General features: G+C 32.3%; 2 protein-coding genes and 1 long non-coding RNA gene across 5 annotated transcripts; 1 reads left to right on the top strand and 2 right to left on the bottom strand.

The window, feature by feature from the left end:
• Window positions 1-142: 142 nt before the first annotated feature.
• On the bottom strand, window positions 143-5,196 carry LOC18106351 (TOM1-like protein 6). The gene is made up of 9 exons (XM_024587770.2): window positions 4,876-5,196; window positions 4,393-4,471; window positions 4,052-4,150; window positions 3,193-3,306; window positions 2,595-2,758; window positions 2,408-2,489; window positions 2,246-2,331; window positions 1,812-2,090; window positions 143-1,463 (listed from the first exon to the last, which is right to left on the bottom strand). The coding sequence occupies exons 1-9, from the start codon at window positions 5,019-5,021 to the stop codon at window positions 401-403; spliced, it is 2,112 nt and encodes a 703-aa protein (XP_024443538.1). The 5' UTR covers window positions 5,022-5,196; the 3' UTR covers window positions 143-400.
• An 8,832-nt stretch (window positions 5,197-14,028) lies between these two features.
• Window positions 14,029-21,970, bottom strand: LOC7488767 (protein LURP-one-related 15). 3 transcript variants are annotated; one of them, XM_052447945.1, is made up of 4 exons: window positions 21,776-21,970; window positions 14,967-15,050; window positions 14,622-14,846; window positions 14,029-14,393 (listed from the first exon to the last, which is right to left on the bottom strand). In XM_052447945.1, exons 1-4 carry the CDS (start codon window positions 21,968-21,970, stop codon window positions 14,247-14,249), a joined length of 651 nt encoding a protein of 216 aa, XP_052303905.1. In that variant the 3' UTR covers window positions 14,029-14,246. The 3 variants fall into 3 exon arrangements, with proteins under 3 accessions (XP_052303905.1, XP_052303906.1, XP_002323048.4); XM_052447946.1 differs by lacking the exons at window positions 14,029-14,393; window positions 14,622-14,846; window positions 14,967-15,050 and adding exons at window positions 14,440-14,621; window positions 21,348-21,572 and having other exon boundaries at window positions 21,692-21,970; XM_002323012.4 differs by lacking the exons at window positions 14,029-14,393; window positions 14,622-14,846; window positions 14,967-15,050 and adding exons at window positions 20,710-21,120; window positions 21,348-21,572 and having other exon boundaries at window positions 21,692-21,970.
• LOC127904430 (uncharacterized) lies at window positions 15,005-21,977 on the top strand. Its single transcript, XR_008057599.1, has 2 exons — window positions 15,005-15,152; window positions 21,878-21,977. It is a non-coding gene; the product is annotated as an uncharacterized LOC127904430 (long non-coding RNA).
• Window positions 21,978-23,138: the final 1,161 nt, after the last annotated feature.

Genomic DNA, 23,138 nt, shown 5'->3' with positions numbered 1-23,138 from the left:
TAATATCAATATATTAAAATATCCAAAACACAATAAATATTAATTTGAAATAAAAAATAATAATTTAAAATCTTTAAAAAACACGATTAAACCACACCTCCGTTGCTGACTCACTTTCCAGAATTCATGTTATAGGAGCTCAAACCACTAAAACTCACATCAATTTCATATATCGAGAAAAATCATAGAGAAGCATTGAGACAAGCAAACAAAGCTACACAAGAGTTGGATTTACAACCAATCAATGGGAGCGCAAATCTATAATTGCTTCTATCTAAAGAACCTTCTTAGATACATCTAAAGAACTTTCTTAGACACTCCAAACTGAGAGATTCACCAGCGTTAGACATATTCACAAAAGATATAAATTCAGTTTCAGTAATCCTAAACCACTAGCTTTTCACTTCCTTCCACCCACCATACTTTGGCCAGAAGATCCTGATAAGCTTGGCGGTGTGCTACCATTCATTTTAAACCTTCCATCAGCATTTCCCAGAACATTCAGATCATCAAACAACCTGTAAGAGGGAACAAAGGACTGCTTTTGTCCTGGAGGTGCAGGTACCCTAGAAGCAGAACTTGAATCACCATTAATAATTGATCCATTGCCTACTCTTGTGGGAAGGGAATTAAATTGCTGCATAGGTCTAGCTGCTTGCATGGGAGTATAAGATGCAGCTGAGTTGGATCGGGGGGATGAAAACATGTTATTTGTAGTGGATGTGTGAATTTGGTTGTTGAGATATCCAGGTGTAGCTGCCCAGGGTGGAGGTGGGTAGACAGATGAGTGTTGAGGATGTTGTGACTGCAACTGTGGCTGGAACTGAGGTTGTAATTGCGGTTGGGACTGATGCTGCAAATGCTGCTGAGGCTGAGGCACTGATTGCTGCTGGGGTTCAGGTCGCAACTGTGGCTGGAACTGAGGTTGCAATTGTGGTTTAGATTGATGCTGCAAATGCTGCTGAGGCTGAGGCGTTGATTGCTGTTCGGGTTCAGGTTGCAACTGTTGCTGCGGTCGTGATGGAGGACGTAAATGTTGGTAAGAGTGAGGCTGTAACTGGGTTTGAGATGGAGATTGTAATTGGTGCTGCTGAGTTTGAGGCTGGGCCCATGGAACGACATAGCTGCTGTATGGAACAGGCCCTTGGTTTACAGGATAAGTTTGAGAAACATAGGGATAACCTTGTGTGCTGGAGGAAGGAGGTATCTGAGGCATGGCTTGGTTGGAGACTGGTGGGGTGGGAGGGGTGGGAGGAGAGGTTGATGTTGTTGACAAGGCAAGGCTCAAAAAGTCAATCATATCCTGATCTTTCATGGTTTTAACTGGTAGAGATGGATCAGCAAGTGCCAGAGAATTGCTTGGGGAAGAGGTTGATGCAGTGGGCATGCCGACATCCAATGGCACAAGAGCTCCATTTGTTCCACCTGAGCTTTGAGATGAACCGGACTGTGTTTTGGAATGCCTGCGTTCACGGTACAAAACAAGAGCAAATATAAATCAAAACATCGGTAAAACCCATGATGGAGAACATGAACAAAGGAAATGGGTCAGTAATTTGTAAGATCTCCATAAAGGTTGGCCAGCTACCAATTTAAAATAAACTGAGCGGTCTTTTATCCAGCAATCAGTGCTCTAGTGCCTCATCATGCTGGCCGCCAGTAATGGTAAATGTTTTATTTCCCACCTAGTGATTGCCTTATGATGGGTTCCATAGTGATGGAACTGCAATACCCCCACATACATGTAATGTGCTAATAATAGTTCACATCACCCATGAAGAAATTATGATTATTTTCATAAGCATGAGTACCTGCGTGCAAGCTGTGCAAAGTCGTCCTCTTCATCCTCTTCATCTACTGCACTCCTTGTCACATTAGCAACTGGCATGGCAGAATTAGTCGTAGATCTTGGGCTGGCATCTCTTGCTTCAGTTGGCTTGATGTCAGAGGAACATCCTTCACTTGATTTGGGGCTTAAACTTATAACTTGAGTTGGCATAGGAGAGCCAGAAGAAATAGCATCATGTTTTGCAAGCAAGATTTGCATACTGTCATTTAGTTCAAGACCCTTACCAAGAAGTTCCTCGTCCCTGTATCACAACCAAGACACTTTTCAGATATTCATGCGCCAGACTTGCATGGGATCAACACGCATGTGCATGGAGAAAATAAGACAAGCATATAGCTAACTATCTTATATCAAGAACATGCTTTCAGCAAAATTGAAATTTAAACAGTGACTGACCCAGTTGTAGTTAGCATCTGCATCAACTTTTTCTGGTTGGATCGACACTGGTTGACAAGATCCACTATAACTTCATCTTTTACAGCCTGAAAAACGAGCAGGACCACATCTCAAATATTGTACTCCCTCGTTTCCCTAAGGTAAAAAGCTCACTGCACATACCTCACGGTCTCTAGGGTTAACAGCTTGAAGCATATCACTCAAGAGCTCCATAACATCCCGCATGGAATCCAAACTTGACAGACTATGATAATTAAGAAAAATATCAGTAAATACAAAATATGAGATTTGGGAATTTTAGAATACACCATAGACATATACAAAGTGCAAACCAGCCATCGATCCTTACCTTAAGCCTTCAATCTCCGCGGCCATTGTTTCATCGAGTCTACTAGAAGAATTGCTAGGCATTCCATAACCAGGTTGGGCATGCCTCAATGTTGGATTGGTTGCAGGTGGTGTAAATATTGGAGCTGCATTTGATGAACGCTGGGGAAATTGAACTCCCGCACGCTGCCATTCACACACCCCATAACTAAAAATTAATTCTTCTGTATATATTCCATATAATATTGGCATAATTTGTTATTTAACTACTACGAAAGAAAAAACTTATGATCTGGCTGTAAGAGCATATGGACAATATTTCCTCCATAGGATTTGGCTTGTATCTTGTTTGATTATACTCTTCCATAGCATCATTTGATTGCACTCTTATTATGAATCATGCATTAGTTTTAACATTGATCAAATCAAGAGCACATCTTTCTACCATTCAAAAATTGACAGTTCACTGCAATATTTGGTTGGATCCAAAACCTAGGAATTATGTTCAGATGCCTAACATTCAATGATTATAGTCCCACTTCCGAAGTCAACTTAAAAAAAAATAAATAAATCATGTACACATACTGAACCCAGCAAGAGTAGATCAAATAAATACTGACCCTTAATTCCTCGTATGCCCAATAATATTGAGAGTGTTTTCCTCCAGGCCCGCCAAATGCCTCTTGCCAAGAATCAATCAAAGCCAGAATCTTATCTCTCACATGCATATCTGTCTGCACATCCCATTAAAATATGTGTTAAATTAAGATCAAAGCTTCCCCATCCTAGCCCCTTTTTAGTTTTTTGAAGAAAATGTAAGAGGGTGATTAGATGAGAAAAAAAATACAAAAATCAAGGTTTCAACTTTCTCACGCAAAATCAACTATGTTCATCTTATTTGATACCAATGGAGGCCTAGGGCGAAGTAATTGGGAAATTTAACATCAAAACCACTATGATTTCTTATGGAAAAGGCACCAAGAAGTGCAATCATATTATATTTTATCTGTTATCCTAGTTAAGATGGGCCAAAACTACTGCTTACTATCCTACTCTTACATAAATCAGATTGCCACTCCTCCTGAACCATTTTTGCTGGCCTCGTTACAAGTTTTGAGGAGAACGACCCTTATTGGAATCTCCATAGAACACACAGCATAACAATGTATCAACTGCAACACAAACAGTTCCATCTCTTTACTGTATATCCAAAACTCTATTTCACTACTACATAATTCTGCTAACATTTTATATTTTCCATTGCTGGAGCTCAATATTAACATCTTCTCGAACAGAATGGCTGCAAGATTACAACTACAAGAGGACTCTGAATGGCAACCATCTATAGTGTGATATCTAACACTTGAACTGGTCTCTGATGGTTAAAAAGCCAACAAAAGAATTTCTACAGAGATCTTAAAATGAATACATATTAGAAGTCATGGAGAAATAATTATAGCAAGAAAATCAAGGAGTTACCTTCTTCTTTACGATTTTCACCATTTCCCCCAATATATTCCTTTCAGCAATTTGAAAATGGACATAATCACCACAGTTCTTCACCATTGTCTCCAAAAGCTACAAAGTAAATTTTTCACTCAATTAATCAACTCCAAAAACACCAAAAAAGAAAAAGAACTTTATAAACAACAGCTTCCACGAATTCCAAATACATAATTCAAATGCATGTAGTGGTGCAAAAATAATAATAATAAAAATTCTCACACACAAGCTCTAAGTGTTCAAATTCAAAAAACTGTAATGGAAATGAAAAATTAAGAAAAAAATAGAAAAAACTAAATTCAAGAAAAAAGAAGTACCGTCAAAGCAAGTAGTTGGACTCTAGGGCTCTTGTGCTGCAACCTTTTTTTCAAAGCTTTCACTACATCCTTGGGTTGCCTGATAAAAAAAAATAAAATCATCAACCAACACTACATCCTAATATTACAAAACCCACTTAAAAAAAAAGAACAACTCCCTGTAAAAGCTAATCTTTATTTCACATAAAATTCAAAGTTTTTTCAAAGAAAAAAAAACAAAAAAATTACTTTGATCGTAACTGACAAATAGCAAAGAATTAAGCTTTCAATTTCAGCTACAACACCAAAAAGAATTACAGAAACAGAATCTGCAACACATACATACGTACATACATACGTATACAAGTACAAAGAATACATAAAACCTAGCTGTTATCAAAATTTGAAAAAGAAAACGTAAAATTCTCAGCAAGAACATCAAAGTCAACACCAAAACTAAAAAAAGAAAAGATGGGCTATAAAGAAAAGAATAAAATAAATTACCAGTAATTAGAATTAACAGAATCACAAATATCAATATTCATAGTCCAATCAGGACCGATTAAAAGATCGCTTGTTGCTTTATCAACCGCTACAGTTGCCGAAGAAGATGAACCCAAACCCATCCCCATCCCCATAGCACGAGCCATCAATCTCTCTCCTTTTCTCTTTCTCGCTTCCTTTTCTCGTGTTTTCTGGGTGGTGTTTGTTTGACAAGAAAATTGAAGGCGACTGTGATTATGATATGATGATGAAGATAAATAATAAAAAGCAAGAAAGAAAGAAAAAGAGAGAGTCTTATAAGTATATCTCTGTCTCTCTCTCTCTCTCTCTCTTTTTTAATAATATTATTATATATTTTGTTTGGCAGAAAAGAATAAAAAGAAAAGAAAATTAAGGTGAGTTTCCTGTAATTTTCTTGGATTTTTAGTTCTTACTTATCTTGGGGCCACCTCACCTCTCCTTGATTTTTCTTTGCATTTTGTTTTATTTTGACTTGCTGTTTTTTTCTCTTTCCCCTTTTTTCCAGCCATTCTCTCCCCGGAAATTTCGTTTTTCTTTCTTTCTTTCTTTCTTTCTTTATATATATATTGATTAAGGAGGTGTCGAAAGTGTGGAGAAGATTGTTTTTTTATAATATTTTTTATTTGAAAATATATTAAAATAATATATTTTTTATTTTTTAAAAAATTATTTTTGATATCAATATATCAAAATAACTAAAAAACATAAAAAATATTAATTTTAAACAAAAACAATTCAGATTTTGTTGAAACTCCGATGCAAATGCAGTTTTAAACGAGGTTTAAATGTGTGTTTGAGAGTATAGTGGAACCGTGCTTTCAAAAAACTTTGAATTTTTTTGCTATAAAATAATATTTTTGGTTTTTTGAATCATTTTGATGTGCTAATGTTAAAAATAAATTTTAAAAAATAAAAAATATTTTTTTAATATATTTTCGAGTAAAAACTCTTTGAAAAATAATTTCCATTGCACTTCTAAACAGGTCCTGATTATGATAGAATGGTTTCCAATTAAGTGAGTGTTTGATAATACGTTAGCTTTTGTTTTTGATGTGTTTTAAAATTGATTTTTATTTAAAAATATAAAATTTATATTTTTAGTGTATTTTAATTATTTTAATGAGCTGATAGTAGAAATAAAAAAAATATTTTAATATATTTTTAATGTATTTGATAATGTGATTGAAAGTATGTTTTAAAAATGATTTTTCCTCTAAAATACAACATGTAATAACATTTAAAAATCATTAATTTAATATATTGTTTTAAAAAAAAAACATAGCTACAACTTAGTTTGGTTACGGGAATAGTGTACCTAAAAGGCGAATACGAAAGACTTATTCTTAAAATATAAAAAATGTTAAAATCATAAAAAGAATCATAAAAAATACATTAATTTTGGATAAAAATAATTTTAAATAAGTATTTTCAACTTTACTAACAAATACACAGCAAATAAGAATAGAAGAGCGAGAATCAGGTCCAGGCTTTTGCTACTTATTTTTTGAGTTCTTTTTATAATTTTATTCGGATAATTTGAAGGCAGGGGTAGAGGGTAGAGAGAGATAAAGGATGGCTGTGACGAGTCATGAAATAAATATTAAATAAATAAAAAGTCATGGTAGATTGGACAAAAAAGAGTATTAAAGGTCACAATCAGGGTCGGCTCTGCGAATATGTTAGGAAATTGGATGGCCCAAAACTTTCTTAAAATTAGAGGGATATATTGCCAATTTCTTTTCTTCATTCAAGCGATAAACATAGGATTCATCATCTTGACTGTTTCCAAGTTGTTGAATTTTACTTGTTCATTTATGACTGTTTATGTCTATCAATGCTAAATTCTAAATTTTCTCTCTCTTCATCAATACTTTTTTATATATATATATATATATATATATATATATATATATATATATATATTTTAATGTAGTGTTTGAGATTGTGGTAGCGGTTATTTTTAAAGTGTTTTTTTTCTTGAAAATACATCAAAACAATATTATATTTTTTAAAAAATTATTTTTAACACCAACACACGATTTAAAAACATAAAAAAAACTAATTTGAAGTAAAATCAAAATTTAAAATATTTTAAAAGTATTTTTGATCACAAAAACAAAAACACTTTAAATATTATAAAATTTGATAGGCAATTTAGAATAGTTAATTCATTTTTATACACAACTTATATTTGCTTAAAACTAATAAAATAGTTGTGGATTGAATTATTAGTAATGGCCCCTGCTCCCCTCCTTCTACAAGCTTAACAAAATTCGTTTTGGAGTGAATATAATAATTTCCTAAGTTATTCTGAAATTATACATTTTATTCAAATTTGAAAATCAGTCAAAAACCAATTTTACGTTTTAAAAAATACTACAAGAATTCTTTTTGTGCTTAAAATATCTTTAATTACTTTTAAGTAAAAGATAGTTAAAAAGTTAATCATATATATTTTTAATTAAAATATATTTAATTACTTTTAAAAAATAGATTAAATTATAACTTCACTGTTTGGACCAATTTTGATTTGAGTTTTTGTTGATATTATTTGTCTATTTTTTATTTTTTCTTGAAATAAAAATATTTGAGGAAAGTTTGGGGAATAAGGTTTTTCTAAATATTTTCCCAATTATGAAGGAAATTCTATCAAATACTTTTGAATAGTTTTTATTATAATTTAATCTTTTCTCTTGTCATAATTTGGGTGCTAAGTTTAAATCCAATTTCTATACACGTTGTCTATATAAAGTTAGTGCATTTATAATTAAAACTTTTGGACTTAAATTCAATAGTAATTAGTTTTATTGAACCTAACCAGATTGGGAGGTGGATTCCAAATCTGGTTCGAGCTGAATTAAAAAAAAGTGGAAGGTGACTCAATTAAACTTGAAGGATCTGATTGTCCCAAATCAAAACTCTATGATGAACTTTTTATTTATTTTTTAAATAATATTATTTTAATACGCTCACTCATATTGGAAGGCGAAGGAACATGATATATATATGACCTTTTTCTCCCTGATGGTTCTTAGTGTTCAGATGATGCTAAGTTACAAGTTGAGGCCATTAATTTCTTCAAATCTCGTTTTAATTCTAGGGTGGCCGGATTGATGAAACCGGTTACTAAAGATGAAGTGTTTGCAGCTCTCTCGAGTATGAAGCCTTTTAAGGCTTCGAGTATGGATGGTTTCCAGCCTTTCTTCTTCAAAACTTATTGGGATGTAGTGGGAGAAGACATATGAAGGTTAATCCAAACCGCTTTTGAGCAAGGTAATTTTAGCAGAAAGATTTCAGAAACGTTTATGGTTCTGATTCCAAAACAGGAGAATCATTCCAACTTTAAGCTTATGTAATGTTATTTATAAGCTTATTACCAAGGTTCCGGTAAACAGACTGCGACCCTATCTTGATGATCTTATTGGCCCTCTTCAGAGCAACTTTATAACAGGTCGCAGTACTACTGATAATGTTTTAATCGCTTAGGAAGTCTTGCATCATATGCATAGGACTAAAAGTAGACATGAGATATTGGTAGCTAAAATTGATCTTGGAAAGGCATATGATAGGATTAATTTGGATTTTCTAAAATCCACCCTAAAAGACTTTGGACTCCTGACGGGCACTGTTAAGTTGATAATGTTTTGTGTTCAGTTTTTTTCAGTTTCTCTCCTTTGGAATGGTTTGAAATTGCCAGTGTTTTCCCCAACAAGGGAATTGCGTCAAGGAGACCCACTTTCGCCTTACTTATTTGTGATGTGTATAGAGAAGCTTGCTTGTCTTTTTAAGAAGAAAGTATCTGATAAAACTTGGTTGCCAATTCATGTCTCTAAGGGCGGCCCAAGTATCTCTCATCTGCTTTTTGCGGATGATGTCCTTTTGTTTACCAAAGCTACCAAGGCACAAATGCGTATGCTTGTTAGTGTCCTCATAGCTTTCTGCAGTGCTTCAGGTCTAAAGGTGAATTTTGATAAATCAAGAGTAATGTGCTCCAACAATGTTAGTAGAAGGGTGAAGCATGACCTCTCACAAATCTCTAATATTAAGTTTGCTAGCAATCTTGGTATTCCCTTTAATTCATGGTAGGGTTAAGAAGGTAGATCTAAATTTTATTATGGAGAGTATTCAATCTAAACTTGCAGCTTGGAAAGGTCGGTTGCTGAATAAGGCTGGAAGGGTTACGCTAGCAAAATTGGTTTTGGCGGCAATCCCTACTTACTTTATGCAGCAGATTTGGCTTCCACATTCGGTTTGCTTGGGAATTAATAAAATGGTGAGAAATTTCATATGAGACGGACATACTTCAGGTCGGGGAATTCATTTGGTGAATTGGAATATTGTGTCCTCACCAAGAAAGTATGGCAGATTGGGTATTAGAGAGACAAGATTGGCATAACGTGGCTCTTTTAGGTAAGTTAACTTGGCAAATCATAAATGAAGGAAGGAAATCGTGGACATCAATACTGCAACATAAGTATCTTCAACATAAGTATCAAGATGTTTATTTAGCAATTATTTTATAATAACTTTCCCACTAATTTATTGCGGTTTAAACACAATATTTCCTCATCTCTAATCTATGGTGGCTGTAACTAGGAAAACAAGGACATTTTACATTGTATTAGAGATTGTGTGTTTGCTAAGAGTATTTGGCTTGGATTAGGTCTCATAAACCAGTAAGGGTTCTGGTGTTCTGATTTTGTAGAGTGGGTTTAAAGATTTGCCTCATCAAACATTTCCTCGTTATTCTTGTTTGGTCTCTGGTGGATTTGAAGAAGGAGGAATATCTTAGCTTTTGAGGATGAATATTTGGGGGACAACTGGTTATTACATCAACTTTCTAAAAGATATGTGTTGTGGTGCTTGGAATAATCCAAAGGTGGTGCATAAACACTCTACTACTGTCTCATGGCTTAGACCTGAAGAAGAACTTGTTAAACTAGATGCGGATGACAACTCGTTTTAAGAACCCGAGGAGAATTGGATTTGGAGGTTTCTTAAATTTTTTTGAAGGGAGATGGTTGATGGGTTTTATAGGTTATGGAGGTTTTGGTTCTTCCAGAACTGCTAGCAATTAAATATGGTTTATTGGTGGTATCGGATAGAGGTTTTTGTAACTCTGATTCTACAAATGCTATTCAATTGATTCATGATGATTTTAATAAGTATCACTTATTTAGAGCTGTTATTTTTTACATCAAAGAACTCTTGATACGAAATTAAAAAATTCGTTTGTTTCATACTTTGAGAAAAGCTAATTCATAAGCTTGCAGCTAAAATTTTTTCAAAAATAAATAAGGTATATTTATCAATTATATTTTATAAAATAAAGATTTCCCTCACTTAATAAAACACCCCAAATACAAAATATAAAAATTACAAACTCTACTTGTCAAATATACATAAAAAATAATAATAAAATATTTCTTAAATATTTTTAAAAAACTCCATTTGAAATTTTACCTTACGCCTGCCCATAAGCGCTGATTTCCTTGTGTTTTTAAAGTGGATGAGAGAAAATCTTAGACTAATTTTTTAATATACCATCAGACCAGGATCAAATGACAGATTAAGGCCATGATATAATGTAAGCGTGGACCGAGTTTTTATATAACCTTTGTTTCTTTTCAGACAATAATACTCTTACTACTTAATGGCAATGATGGAGGCAGGAAAGAACATCATGTCTTATTTTTCTATTAGTATTCCTTCATGGAATTATTGACCCTCTAACCAGTGGGGATTTTTAAATTGTACTGTCAAACATTTCCTAATAAAAATTTGATTTTGTCATCTATGATTTATATATACTAATCTCTTTACTTAGCAAGTGATGATGTGTTAGCCTTCCTTTGTAGCCCCTTGTATTGAGATAGTCCGGGATATATGAGAGTTTGTTAATGATTATTTTTTAAAATATTTTTGATTTATAAATATATTAAAATAATATTTTTTAAAATATTTATTTTTAATATCAGCATATCAAAACAACACAAAAATATAAAAAAATAATCTTAAATATATATTTTTTAAATTTTAACTAATATATCACAATTTCAAATAAAACTTAATCCCTCATCTTTTAAGTGATAATTTAACCACTGATTTAGCCAAACCATAACAGCAACTCTGAAAAGTTAAGACTCAAAGAATAAGAAAGATAAAATTATTTTTTTATTCAATTCATTGTAACTTTTGTGTTACTAAGATAAACAACAAATAAAGAACCGATTTACTATTTGAAAAGAAAAGGACTTATGATTGTTAATATTACACTAGAATAATGTTAAATATAAAATGTGACTTTCTCCATCATTGTATCATATAATAGCATATGATTTTCTGGGATTTATTTTTAATATTTAACATTTTTCTTAACTTGATATAAGCTAGGATATTTTTAAAATTAGTTCGAATCTCAAATGGTTTATTCTCCCCATTATCATTTAATATTATTCAAATCTAAACATAAATCAGTTTGCTTAAAATGTTTGAAATCCGATCAACTTAAAAATTAACATATATTCAAATTTAAAATAGGCTTGGAATATAATAATAAATTTTAAAAATACCATATTATATAAAAATAGATTTAGCCATTGAAACTTTTTGTTAATATGTGTTAAAGAATCATTTTAACCTAATAGCTTAAGCTGTTAGGTGAGGTTCCAATATATGATTTATATTATTCTTTAACACACCTCTTCAAGTGAAAGCCCTTTGGGTTTAAAACTTGTACAGGCCCATATTACCTTGTGCTTAATTTTTATCAAATAAATGAGGATGATGAGACTTGAGACCACTTGGTCATCAAAGCTCTGATACCATGTCAAAGCCTTGATAACCAATAGCTTAAGCTGTGAGGTGAGATCCCAAGATATGATTTATATTATTCTTTAACACTATATTTTTTTCTTCGTGTTTTTGAAAAGCTACAGCTTGTAATAGTAACAATTCTTTAAATTAACAAAAATTTAAAAGTGAAACATTGTTTAACTGTATTTGTGATTCTTCTATCTGTTTTTTGTTCTATAGGATTTTTTACATTTTGATCCCTTAAATTTTTTTACTTCTTATTTGGTCCTTTGATATTTCTTTGATTTGCGATTGGTTTTAGTAATTTATTTTTCATGCATATGTATAGGGATCTTGAGGTATCAGAGAAATGTTTCATCACTCGGTTAATGCTTTGTTTTGCAAGATACAATTTAATTTAATTTATTTATAAGAATTAGAGTTTTGGGGATTGAATTTGAGACTTAGACAAGTATTTAGTCTCTTTTTTTCGGTTAATATCAGAGACTAATTTGTATGGTAAGGGGAAGAGTTTATGTTTTTTTTTTGTACTATTATTTTTTTTATTTAAAATTTGATCCATTTACATTAATTCTATTTGGAACTTGACTTTGTAGTTTGTTGTTTTTGCCTATATATGGGGTTTTGATACTCGTTTAATGCTCGCTTTGACATGAAAAATAAAATTTCATTGATGTAAAACAATTAAATTTTAAGCAACCAAAATCAAAACTAAAAAATTATATTGGATTAGGGTGGATGGGCAGACTAACTAGGCTGGCATGTGCACCGCATGTGCCAGCACGTGGAGGAGACCTGCCGCGTTCAAGCAGCACGTGTGCCCTCCTTTAGTGGCAAAAAAATGCTCACCCATTGTGTTATCTGAAGTGGCACATCATGTTCTATCCATCGGTTAGACAACATTGATATTTTTTCCTTCTCCCCCTCTTTGCTCTTTTCTTTATTTGGGGTTCGCGCTATCTCAACCAAAATTAAAAGACGTTATTTTGTTCTTATGTCAATTTTAGTCATTATTTTGACTGTTTTTTTTTCTTGGGTTCTTTTTTAAAATTAATTTTTTTTTCTCAATTTTATCTTTTAACATTGAGTTGGTTTGGAATTTGGTTTTATGATTTTTTTTTCTGTGCAGTGATCCAAACCTCATGATTTGGATCAAGGGTTTAAAAAGTTAACTCGAGTTTTTTTTTAAAATCTAACTATGGTAGTAATAAACTAGTAATTTAATTTACTATATCAACTAATTAAGCTGCTAATTTCGTTTTGTGCATGCAAATCTTATTTCACAATGTTATTTTTTGGATTCTAGGTTAATTATTTGAAGCAAATGTTCTTTTTTGAAGGCTACGTGAATGAATGAATGATTGAATGAATGATAAAAGAATTTATTACCAGTCAAAACCCTAAAAATCAATGTGTTAAACTTATCATGCCGTCTATATTATCATTAAATCTGTGATAAATAAGATTTAAATAGTCTAAATTAAGTAAGGTTTAAGTTTAATTTGATGCATAATCTAATTGGAGTGTATCCTTGTCCTCAAATAAAAAGGAATTTCGATATACTTCATCCCTCTGCTAATTAAAAATTGTTTTATTGGGTCCTCAAATAAAAAAGAATTTCGATATACTTCATCCATCTGTTAGATATTATGGATTGACCAATAAAATCTCTACACGTTAAAGATTGAGGGATAAAAAAATATCTAGTCCATGTATCACAATTTTGTTCATCAATTCTTAATTCTTAACTTAAGGAGAGTTATTATTAAATAAAAATTAATTGTACACAGACATAATAACCGGTGGATATTGGGTATGTTTGGAATAAAGGTGTGATAACGTGGTTGGGTTTTTTTTTTAATGAAAATCACAGAAAAAATAATAAAAAACATATATTTTTTTGCTTTCAGTGATGTATGATTTATGTTTTTAAAAAGTTATAATTAAAAAAAAATCAATCACACCTCATCACATCTTTATCCCAAACACTCCAAGGGCTAAATAATCAAGTACCAGTTGCAAAAAATAAATGAAGAAATATTTTATTGAATTAATTAATAGTTCACTTTGTTTTCATATGACGGTCAGATTTGGACTTGAGAAGAGCTTCAAACAAAAGGCTTTGGAATTTAAAAATCACACTGAACTAATTCTAAACTTGAAGGACTTCAATTTCACTACACAATTCTCTTATCTATTAGCATTTAATACTTCAGGAAGATCCGTTGGATTCAAGGGTTAAAAACTAAATTTATTAGTTAGACTATAATGCTAATTAAAAAAGTTAAAGGGTTAAAGTGAATAAACACTTGCAAGTTGTTTCATTCTATTTACTCTTTATTTCACCCACAAGGCAAACATTTTTACATTAAGGAAAAGCAATAAAACATGAATTGCATTTAATTTTTACAATGAAAGAACAATTAAACTTGACAACTTCACTCGTAATAAAACAAAAAATTATATTATATTCAGTCTTCGCCACTGCGATCTGCATTAATTGATGTCATCAAGAACCACCACAGGAGTTGTATTTAATCTTCGCCACTACGATCCGCATTGATCTCGTCGAGAATCACCACAAGAGCTACTATGAAGGCATAATCAACATTAGGATACACAGTCACTCCAAAACGATCTGTCTCCAAAATAGTACTCGCGAGAGTGTGTCTTCTATGCATCTGCGTTCACATAACAAGAAAATATATACTGGGATGAGCTATTAATTATGAAGACAACTTTCTTGATTAAAACAATAATAGGTTTTAATGTAAATGATATAATGAAATCTGGGGTGTTTCTATGACAGCCTCAGCCACAGAGTACATATAGTTCTATATGAGAAGATGATGCTGGTTAAATTTATTCAAATATTGTCATATTTCAGAAACAAGTTTTGTTAATGTTACCTGTGCAAGCATGGTATTGGAATCTCCAAGAAGTACAGAGCAGGAACTCTCGCTGTAGCCTCCTTTGACCTTGAAATCAGGGACCTCTCCTTTGTTATTACCCAAGAATACGTCTAATTCAGTCTTGAATTGGAACAGCTTTGATTTCTTGGTTGTGAAAAGCAAATCTTTCTCCTCCTTGCTTTCTCCTCTAAAAGCGTCCCACCTCCGATGCATGCTCATTATCTGGAGAAAATGATAAATTAAACACGCGGTAAGAAATTGATATCAGATTGAATCATATCATTGTTGTGATGGTTAGATTGAAAAAGAAGAGAACAAATGACATAGAGCAATTAAACATACCTTCTGACTGAGGTTGACAAGGGTGTTACCAGCTGCATCTTTCAGAAAACGACGATCATGTAGGCTTAATATTTTACTCTTGACCTCGAAGATGAGGGTGCCATTAATGTCAGACACCTTAAAATCATTCTCTCCAAGAGTCCATAGCTTTGTAGAGACGGCGAGTTCAACAGGGTACTGTGCCAGGTACTGTGGCCCTATTACCACCACTGGATGCTCCACCGGCGGGTATGTTCTTATAGCTGGAACGGGGTTGCCTGGTTCTTGCCCAGTAGCCATAATCACAGAAACAAAATATTACTCGAAGAAATAAACAGAAAGAACAATAGCTAAATTTCTATATTATGCAGGTCTTGATGGTGGTTATAGAACTAGTCTTTTAGAGGAATGGTGTTCGTATTTTATAGTGCCAATTAACATATGGCATGTCGGCCTTTAAATAAATAAAAAAAGGGCTCTGTCCTTCTTCGTAAATCGTAAGTTCTATTTTGCCAATTAACATATGGCATGTCGCCCAATGTTTCAATTACATAGTGGTTTTCGTACAAGGCATTTAATTTTCGTAGTGGAGGGTCCATCTACAGAGTAGGTAATGAAGATTTTATCTTTATGGTTTTACCCTTAGCTGCAGGACGATATATTAGGGTAAAAAATGAATGTGATACACGTTATTGATTCAGATTTTAAAGTTTCATATTTATGATGTGGGGGGGAAATGGAACATTTATGTACTTAGCTACACAGATTTTAAATTTAGTAAAACAGAAAATCAGGACGGTATCAATTTCATCTTGTCCAAGGCCAACGAATTATATTGTGTGGTCTGCTAACATAAATGATATGTATGCTCCTAATTCAAGTTATTCTTGGCTTTTGTTCAAAGCTAGAAATCTTCATCCAGATGTGAGGTGGACTTGGAATTGGAAATTGAAGGCTCTAGAAAAAAATAAAGATGTTTATTTGGCAATTATTTCATAATAGTCTTCCCCATTAATTTATTACGATTTAAACACCATATTTTCTCATCTCCAATATGTGGTGGCTATAACCAAGAGGACGAGAACATTTTACATTATATTAAAGATTATGTATTTGCTAAGAGTATTTGGCTTGGACTAGGTCTCACAAATCAGCAAGGCTTCTAGTATTCTAATGTGGTAGAGTGGGTTCAAAGATTTGCCTTATCAAACATTTTCTTGTTATTCTTGTTTGGTCTCTAGTGGAGTTGGAGGAGAAGAAATATTTTAGCTTTTGGGGATGAATATTTGGGGGATAACTGGTTATTACATCAAATTTATTTTCTAAAAGATATGTGTTGTGGTGCTTGGAATAATCTAAAGATGGTACATAGACACCTTACTATAATCTCATGGCTTAGACCTGAAGAAGGATTTATTAGGAACCCGAGGAGGATTGGATTTGGAGGTTTCTTAAATTTTTTTGAAAGGAGATGGTTGATGGGTTTTACAGGTTATAGAGGTTTTGGTTTTTCCAGAACTGCTAATAATTAAATATGATTTATTGGTGGTATGAGATATAGGTTTTAGAAAGGTCATATGCAACTCTGATTCTATAGATGCTATTCGATTGATTTATGATGATTTTAACAAATATCACTTATTCGGATTTATTATTTTTTACATTAAAGAACTCTTGACATGAAATTGAAAAGTTCGTCTGCTTCATACTTTGAGAAAAGCTAATTTATATGCTGACTACATGGCTAAACTGGCAACTAAAAGTAACTTTGACTTATGCATTTAAGAGATATTTTCTGGGAATTTATCCTTTGTTGTTAATTGATTCTTTAGATTCTGGTTATCTTAGAGGATCCTGGTTTTTATTTTTTTTCTTCCCATTATACCAAAAAGAGGGCCAACTTATCCTATCTATAACCCAAGTTATGGCTTAGATTAGGTTTAATAACTTTGAAAATGATGATATATAAAAAAAACTTCAATTTTTCAAAAGTACCTAGGCAGCTTTATATGGTACATAGCTGGTTAAAGAAATCTGATATTATGCATCACTAAAATAACCTCAAAATCCACAATTTTGTTATTTTAAACATGACACTATTGCAGAGGTGGCCAGAGCATATAAATAAGGTATATTTGTCAATTATACTTTATAAAATGAAGATTTCCCTCACTTAATAAAATGTCCCAAATACAAAATAAAAATTACTTAAATCTCTTCTTGTCAAATATACCAAAAAAATAATAATAAAAATATTTCTTAAATATTTTAAAAAAACTCCATTTGTAATTTTACCTCAACCCATGTTCACCTTACGCCTGCCCATAAGCGCAGATTTCCCTGTGTTTTTAAAGTGGATGAGAGAAAATCTTAGACTAATTTTTTAATATACCATCAGACCAGGATCAAATGACAGATTAAGGCCATGATATAATGTAAGCGTGGACCGAGTTTTTATATAACCTTTGTTTCTTTTCAGACAATAATACTCTTACTACTTAATGGCAATGATGGAGGCAGGAAAGAACATCATGTCTTATTTTTCTATTAGTATTCCTTCATGGAATTATTGACCCTCTAACCAGTGGGGATTTTTAAATTGTACTGTCAAACATTTCCTAATAAAAATTTGATTTTGTCATCTATGATTTATATATACTAATCTCTTTGCTTAGCAAGTGATGATGTGTTAGCCTTCCTTTCCTTTGTAGCCCCTTGTATTGAGATAGCTCGGGATATCTGAGAGTATGTTAATGATTATTTTTTAAAATATTTTTGATTCATAAATATATTAAAATAATATTTTTTAAAAAATTTATTTTTAATATCAGCACATCAAAACAACACAAAAATATAAAAAAATAATTTTAAATATATATTTTTTAAATTTTAACTAATATATCGCAATTTCAAACAAAACTTAATCCCTCACCTTTTAAGCGGTAATTTAACCACTGATTTAGCCAAACAATATCAGCAACTCTGAAAAGTTAAGAATCAAAGAATAAGAAAGATAAAATTATTTTTTTATTCAATTCATTGTAACCTCTTGTGTTACTAAGATAAACAACAAATAACCATCTAGGTGGTGACCCAGTGGTAAGAACTTGGGATCAAGAGGTTTGTTCCCTCTGTGGTCTTAGGTTCGAGCCTTGTGGTTGCTCATATGATGGTCACTGGAGGCTTACATGGTCGTTAACTTCAGGGCCCGTGGGATTAGTTGAGGTGCGCGCAAGCTGGCCCGAACACCCACATTAAACTAAAAAAAAGATAAACAACAAATAAAGAACCGATTTAAAAATTGAAAAGAAAAGGACTTATGATTGTTAATATTACACTAGAATAATGTTAAATATAAAATATGTGACTTTCTCCATCATTGTATCATATAATAGCATATGATTTTCTAGGATTTATTTTTAATATTTAACATTTTTCTTAACTTGATATTAGCTAGGATATTCTTAAAATTAGTTCGAATCTCAAATGGTTTATTCTCCCCATTATCATTTAATATTATTCAAATCAAAACATAAATCAGTTTGCTTAAAATGTTTGAAATCCGATCAAGTTAAGTTTCTAATCTATTGTTATGACAAGATTTTGAGAAAAATCTATTAGAACTAATCACATGATTTACAAGTGAGAAACTCAACTTAAAAACTTAACATATATTTAAATTTAAAATTGGCTTGGAATATAATAATAAATTTTAAAAATACCATATCATATAAAAATAGATTTAGCCATTGAAACTTTTTGTTATTATATTTTCTTATGTTGTTTTTTTCTTCTTCGTGTTTTTGAAAAGCTACAGCTTGTAATAGTAACAATTCTTTAAATTAACAAAAATTTAAAAGTGAAACATTGTTTCACTGTATCTGTGATTCTTCTCTCTGTTTTTTGTTCCATAGGATTTTTTACATTTTAATCCCTCAATTGTTTTTACTTCTTATTTGGTCCTTCGATATTTCTTTGATTTGCGATTGGTTTTAGTAATTTATTTTTCATGCATATGTATGGGGATCTTAAGGTATCGGAGAAATGTTTCGTCACTCGGTTGACGCTTGGTTTTGTAAGATACAATTTAATTTAATTTATTTATAAGAATTAGAGTTTTGGGGATTGAATTTGAGAGTTAGACAAGTATTTAGTCTTTTTTTTTTTTTTTAATATCAAGGACTAATATGTATGGTAAGGGGAAGAATTTATGTTTTTTTTTTTACTACTTTTTTTTTAATTTGATCCATTTACATTGATTCTATTTGGAATTTGACTTTGTAGTTTATTGCGTTTGCCTATATACAGGGTTGATACTCGTTTAATGCTCATTTTGGCAAGAAAAATGAAATTACATTGATGTAAAACAATTAAGTTTTAAGCGACCAAAATCAAAACTAAAAAATGATAATGGATTAGGATGGATGGGCAGGCCAACTAAGCTAGCATATGCACCACACGTGCCAGCATGTGGAGGAGACCTGCAACGTTCAAGCAGCACGTGCAACCTTTTTTAGTGGCAAAAAATGCTCATCCACTGTATTATTTGAAGCACCATATAATGTTCTATCTATCGGTTAGACAACAACGATATTTTTTCCTTCTCCCCCCCCCTTTTTTTTTTTAATTTGGGATTCGCACTGACCAACCAAAATTAAAAAGCATTTTTTTCTTTTTACAAGCATCTATTTTGTGCAAATTGTTATAATCACTTTTTTTTTATATATATAAAAAATTCAATTAATTTTTTGTTATTTTTTTAATTATATAATTAAATAAAGATAACTTATTGGTACTGGTACTAGTTGACTCCATGACTTGTAAATAAAAAAATTCATTCCGGTCGTTGTATTAAAGCAAAATCTAGTTTACTTTTATTTAAATAAATGATAAAGCAAAATCTAGTCGACACTCATCTCCATCGTTTGTTATAGGACCAGCGCCCCGACGGCGGATTTCATCGCAGGTGTGTCATGGAAATACAACCATTCTCCATCCTGCAAATCGTGAAGGCCATTTCCTCTTGGAATTTGACCTTTGCAGCTTTCTTTCCCAAATTAACACATCTACGTACCGTCGGTGGTGATGATTGCATCTGGCTAAAGTTATTGACCGTTGCATCCACCACCAGCTTTAAGTGGATCTCTTAGTTCATAAATAATTAGTGGATACTGGAAATCTAACAACGTGATTAGTTGGTGGTGGAAGATCCACTTAAAATTATGAACTTGAAGTTTGTTTAAAAATAATTTAGATTTACAAGAAATGACACGGTTTTTTTTTTTTAAAGAAAATGAGTGAAATGATAGCGAAAAATTAATTATTTTTGCTTAATATTTTTCAAGGATTTCATCATTTGTTTTGATGAGTTTTAATTATTTGAGAATGGTTTGAAGTCTAAGATTTGAATATATATTAGAGGGGGAATGGCCTCGCCTCGATCGTGTCTATAAATAGCTCGAGGACACCATGTCTATTAATTATTATTAATTCTGTGATAAATAAGATTTAAATAGTCGAAATTAAGTAAGGTTTAAGTTTAATTTGGATGCATAATCTAATTGGACGGTATCCTTGTCCTCAAATAAAAAGGAATTTCGATATACTTCATCCATCTGTTAGATATTATGGATTGACCAATAAAATCTCGACACTGAAAGATTACGGGATAAAAAAATATCTAGTCCATGTATCGCAATTTTGTTGATCAATTCTTAATTCTTAACTTATAGAGAGTTATTATTAAATAAAAATTAATTGTAGATGGACATAATAACTGGGATATTATTGAATGATCATTTATTCCAAAACACAGCATAAAAATTAAAAAAAAATAATGTATTTTACTCTTTATGTCACCCACAAGGCAAACATTTTTACATTAAGGAAAAGCAATAAAACATGAATTGCATTTAATTTTTACAATGAAAGAACAATTAAACTTGAGAGCTTCACTCGTAATAAAACAGTCTTCGCCACTGCGATCTGCATTAATTGATGTCATCAAGAACCACTCCAAGAGTTGTATTTAATCTTCGCCACTGCGATCCGCATTGATCTCGTCGAGAATCACCACAAGAGCCGCTATGAAGGCATAATCAACATTAGGATACACAGTCACTCCAAAACTATCTGTAGCCAAAATAGTACTCGCGAGAGTGTGTTTTCTATGCATCTGCGTTCACATAACAAGAAAATACTGGCATGAGCCATTAATTATGAAGACAACTTTCTTGATTAAAACAATAATAGGTTTTACTGTAAATGATATAATGAAATCTGGGGTGTTAATTTCCATGACAGCCTCAGCCACAGAGTACATATAGTTCTATATGAGAAGATGATGCTGGTTAAATTTATTCAATATTGTCATATTTCAGAAACAAGTTTTGTTAATGCTACCTGTGCAAGCATGGTATTGGAATCTCCAAGAAGTACAGAGCAGGAACTCTCTCTGTAGCCTCCTTTGACCTTGAAATCAGGGACCTTTCCTTTGTTCTTACCCAAGAATATGTCTAACTCAGTCTTGAATTGGTACAGCTTTGATTTCTTGGCTGTGAAAAGCAAATCTTTCTCCTCCTTGCTTTCTCCTCTAAAAGCCTCCCACCTCCGATGCATGCTCATTATCTGGAGAAAATGATAAATTAAACACGCGGTAAGAATTGATATCGGATTGACTCTTATCGTTGTTGTGATGGTTAGATTGAAAAAGAAGAGAACAAATGACAGAGAGCAATTAAACATACCTTCTGCCTGAGATTGACAAGGGTGTTACCAGCTGCATCTTTCAGAAAACGACGATCATGCAGGGTTAATACTTTACTCTTGACCTGGAAGATGAGGGTGCCATTAATGTCAGACACCTTAAAATCATTCTCTCCAAGAGTCCATAGCTTTGTAGAGACGGCGAGTTCAACAGGGTACTGTGCCAGGTACTGTGGCCCTACTACCACCACTGGATGCTCCACCGGCGGGTATGTTCTCACAGCTGGAACGGGGTTGCCTGGTGCGTGCCCAGTAGCCATAATCACAGAAACAAAATATTACTCGAAGAAATAAACAGAAAGAAAAATAGCTAAATTTCTATATTATGCAGGTCTTGATGGTGGTTATAGAACTAGTCTTTTAGAGGAATGGTGTCCGTATTTTATAGTGCCAATTAACATATGGCATGTCGGCCTTTAAATAAATAAAAAAAGGGCTCTGTCCTTCTTCGTAAGTTCAATTCTGCGCGTACGGTACAACCATAACAAAAGGCAGCGAGGGAGGCGGGCAGGTGGAGTGGTTTGGGTGGATCGGGAAATATCTTAGGGTGAAATTAAAGATATTTTATTAGATATTTATTATAAAGAAAGAAATGGATATAGATATAAAAAAAAGGATAAAATTAATAATTTATTAAAAGTGATACGAATTTCTTTATTTAGAGTTTTTTTCTTAATTATATCTATTTTTTAAAAAATAAATCTAAAAATTAACTAATAAAAAATCATTAGCTAATTTGTGAACAATATAAAATTTCTCAATGAGTAAATATGTATTAAAGACAAAATTTGTTTTTTTAATTACCGTCTTGGTTAGTATCTCAAGGGGATAAATATAGAAATAATATAAATATATTTCGTTGAATGAATACAAATATAAATATAAAATAAATCTATTTCCAAAATATTCTTAATATTTTTTTTCATTTTAAAATAAGAGATACATGGGGATTTTATCTTTACTATTTTTTCTTTTCTGAAAACAATAATTAAATAGTTTCAAGAAACAGATAAACAATGGCAACACGGTTTTATTTTTATTCGTAAATACAGCAACTTGGAGCATCGTTTGCATTTCAGAATGGTGAGCTGTGTCTGGCTCCACGTGGAGAAAGATAATGACAATATATTGCAAACCGTGTCCGATCCTATCCGTTTCCCAGAGCTCCGCGTTAATAAATTATTAAGCTATCCCTCCTCCATGTCTCCACGTGTCCTATTCTCTCTCATAGTTTTGAAACCCGGTCCGGTCCGGCCCGGCAGGTCAATTCAGGACCCGGCCGACCTGGAGCTAGAACCGGACCTGCTTAAAGAAAAAACGAGAAAAGAAAAAACTCTGTGTAACCCGACTGACCTGACAGGTTGACCCAGTAAAAACCAGTTGCAAACCCAGTGTTATCAATCTTCTTTCCTTCATAATTTCTATTTA

The sequence above is a fragment of the Populus trichocarpa genome, chromosome 16 (assembly GCF_000002775.5).
Source record: "Populus trichocarpa isolate Nisqually-1 chromosome 16, P.trichocarpa_v4.1, whole genome shotgun sequence".
In the NCBI taxonomy this organism is placed as follows: Eukaryota; Viridiplantae; Streptophyta; class Magnoliopsida; order Malpighiales; family Salicaceae; genus Populus; species Populus trichocarpa.
This window is presented reverse-complemented; position numbering and strand designations above follow the sequence as displayed.

Bases quoted from the DNA above. Each gene is read 5' to 3' on its own strand.
- LOC18106351 (XM_024587770.2), bottom strand. From the start codon at position 5,021: ATGGCTCGTGCTATGGGGATGGGGATGGGTTTGGGTTCATCTTCTTCG. The intron at 2,332-2,407 runs GTATGTGCAGTG...CTCGTTTTTCAG, and splicing joins TTAACCCTAGAGACCGTGAG to GCTGTAAAAGATGAAGTTAT. The intron at 2,091-2,245 runs GTCAGTCACTGT...GTTGTGATACAG, and splicing joins CAGATGCTAACTACAACTGG to GGACGAGGAACTTCTTGGTA.
- LOC7488767 (XM_052447945.1), bottom strand. From the start codon at position 21,970: ATGGCTACTGGGCACGCACCAGGCAACCCCGTTCCAGCTGTGAGAACA. The intron at 15,051-21,775 runs GTCAAGAGTAAA...CTCATCTTCGAG, and splicing joins ATGGCACCCTCATCTTCCAG to GTCAAGAGTAAAATATTAAG. The intron at 14,394-14,621 runs GTAACATTAACA...ATGTGAACGCAG, and splicing joins CCAATACCATGCTTGCACAG to ATGCATAGAAGACACACTCT.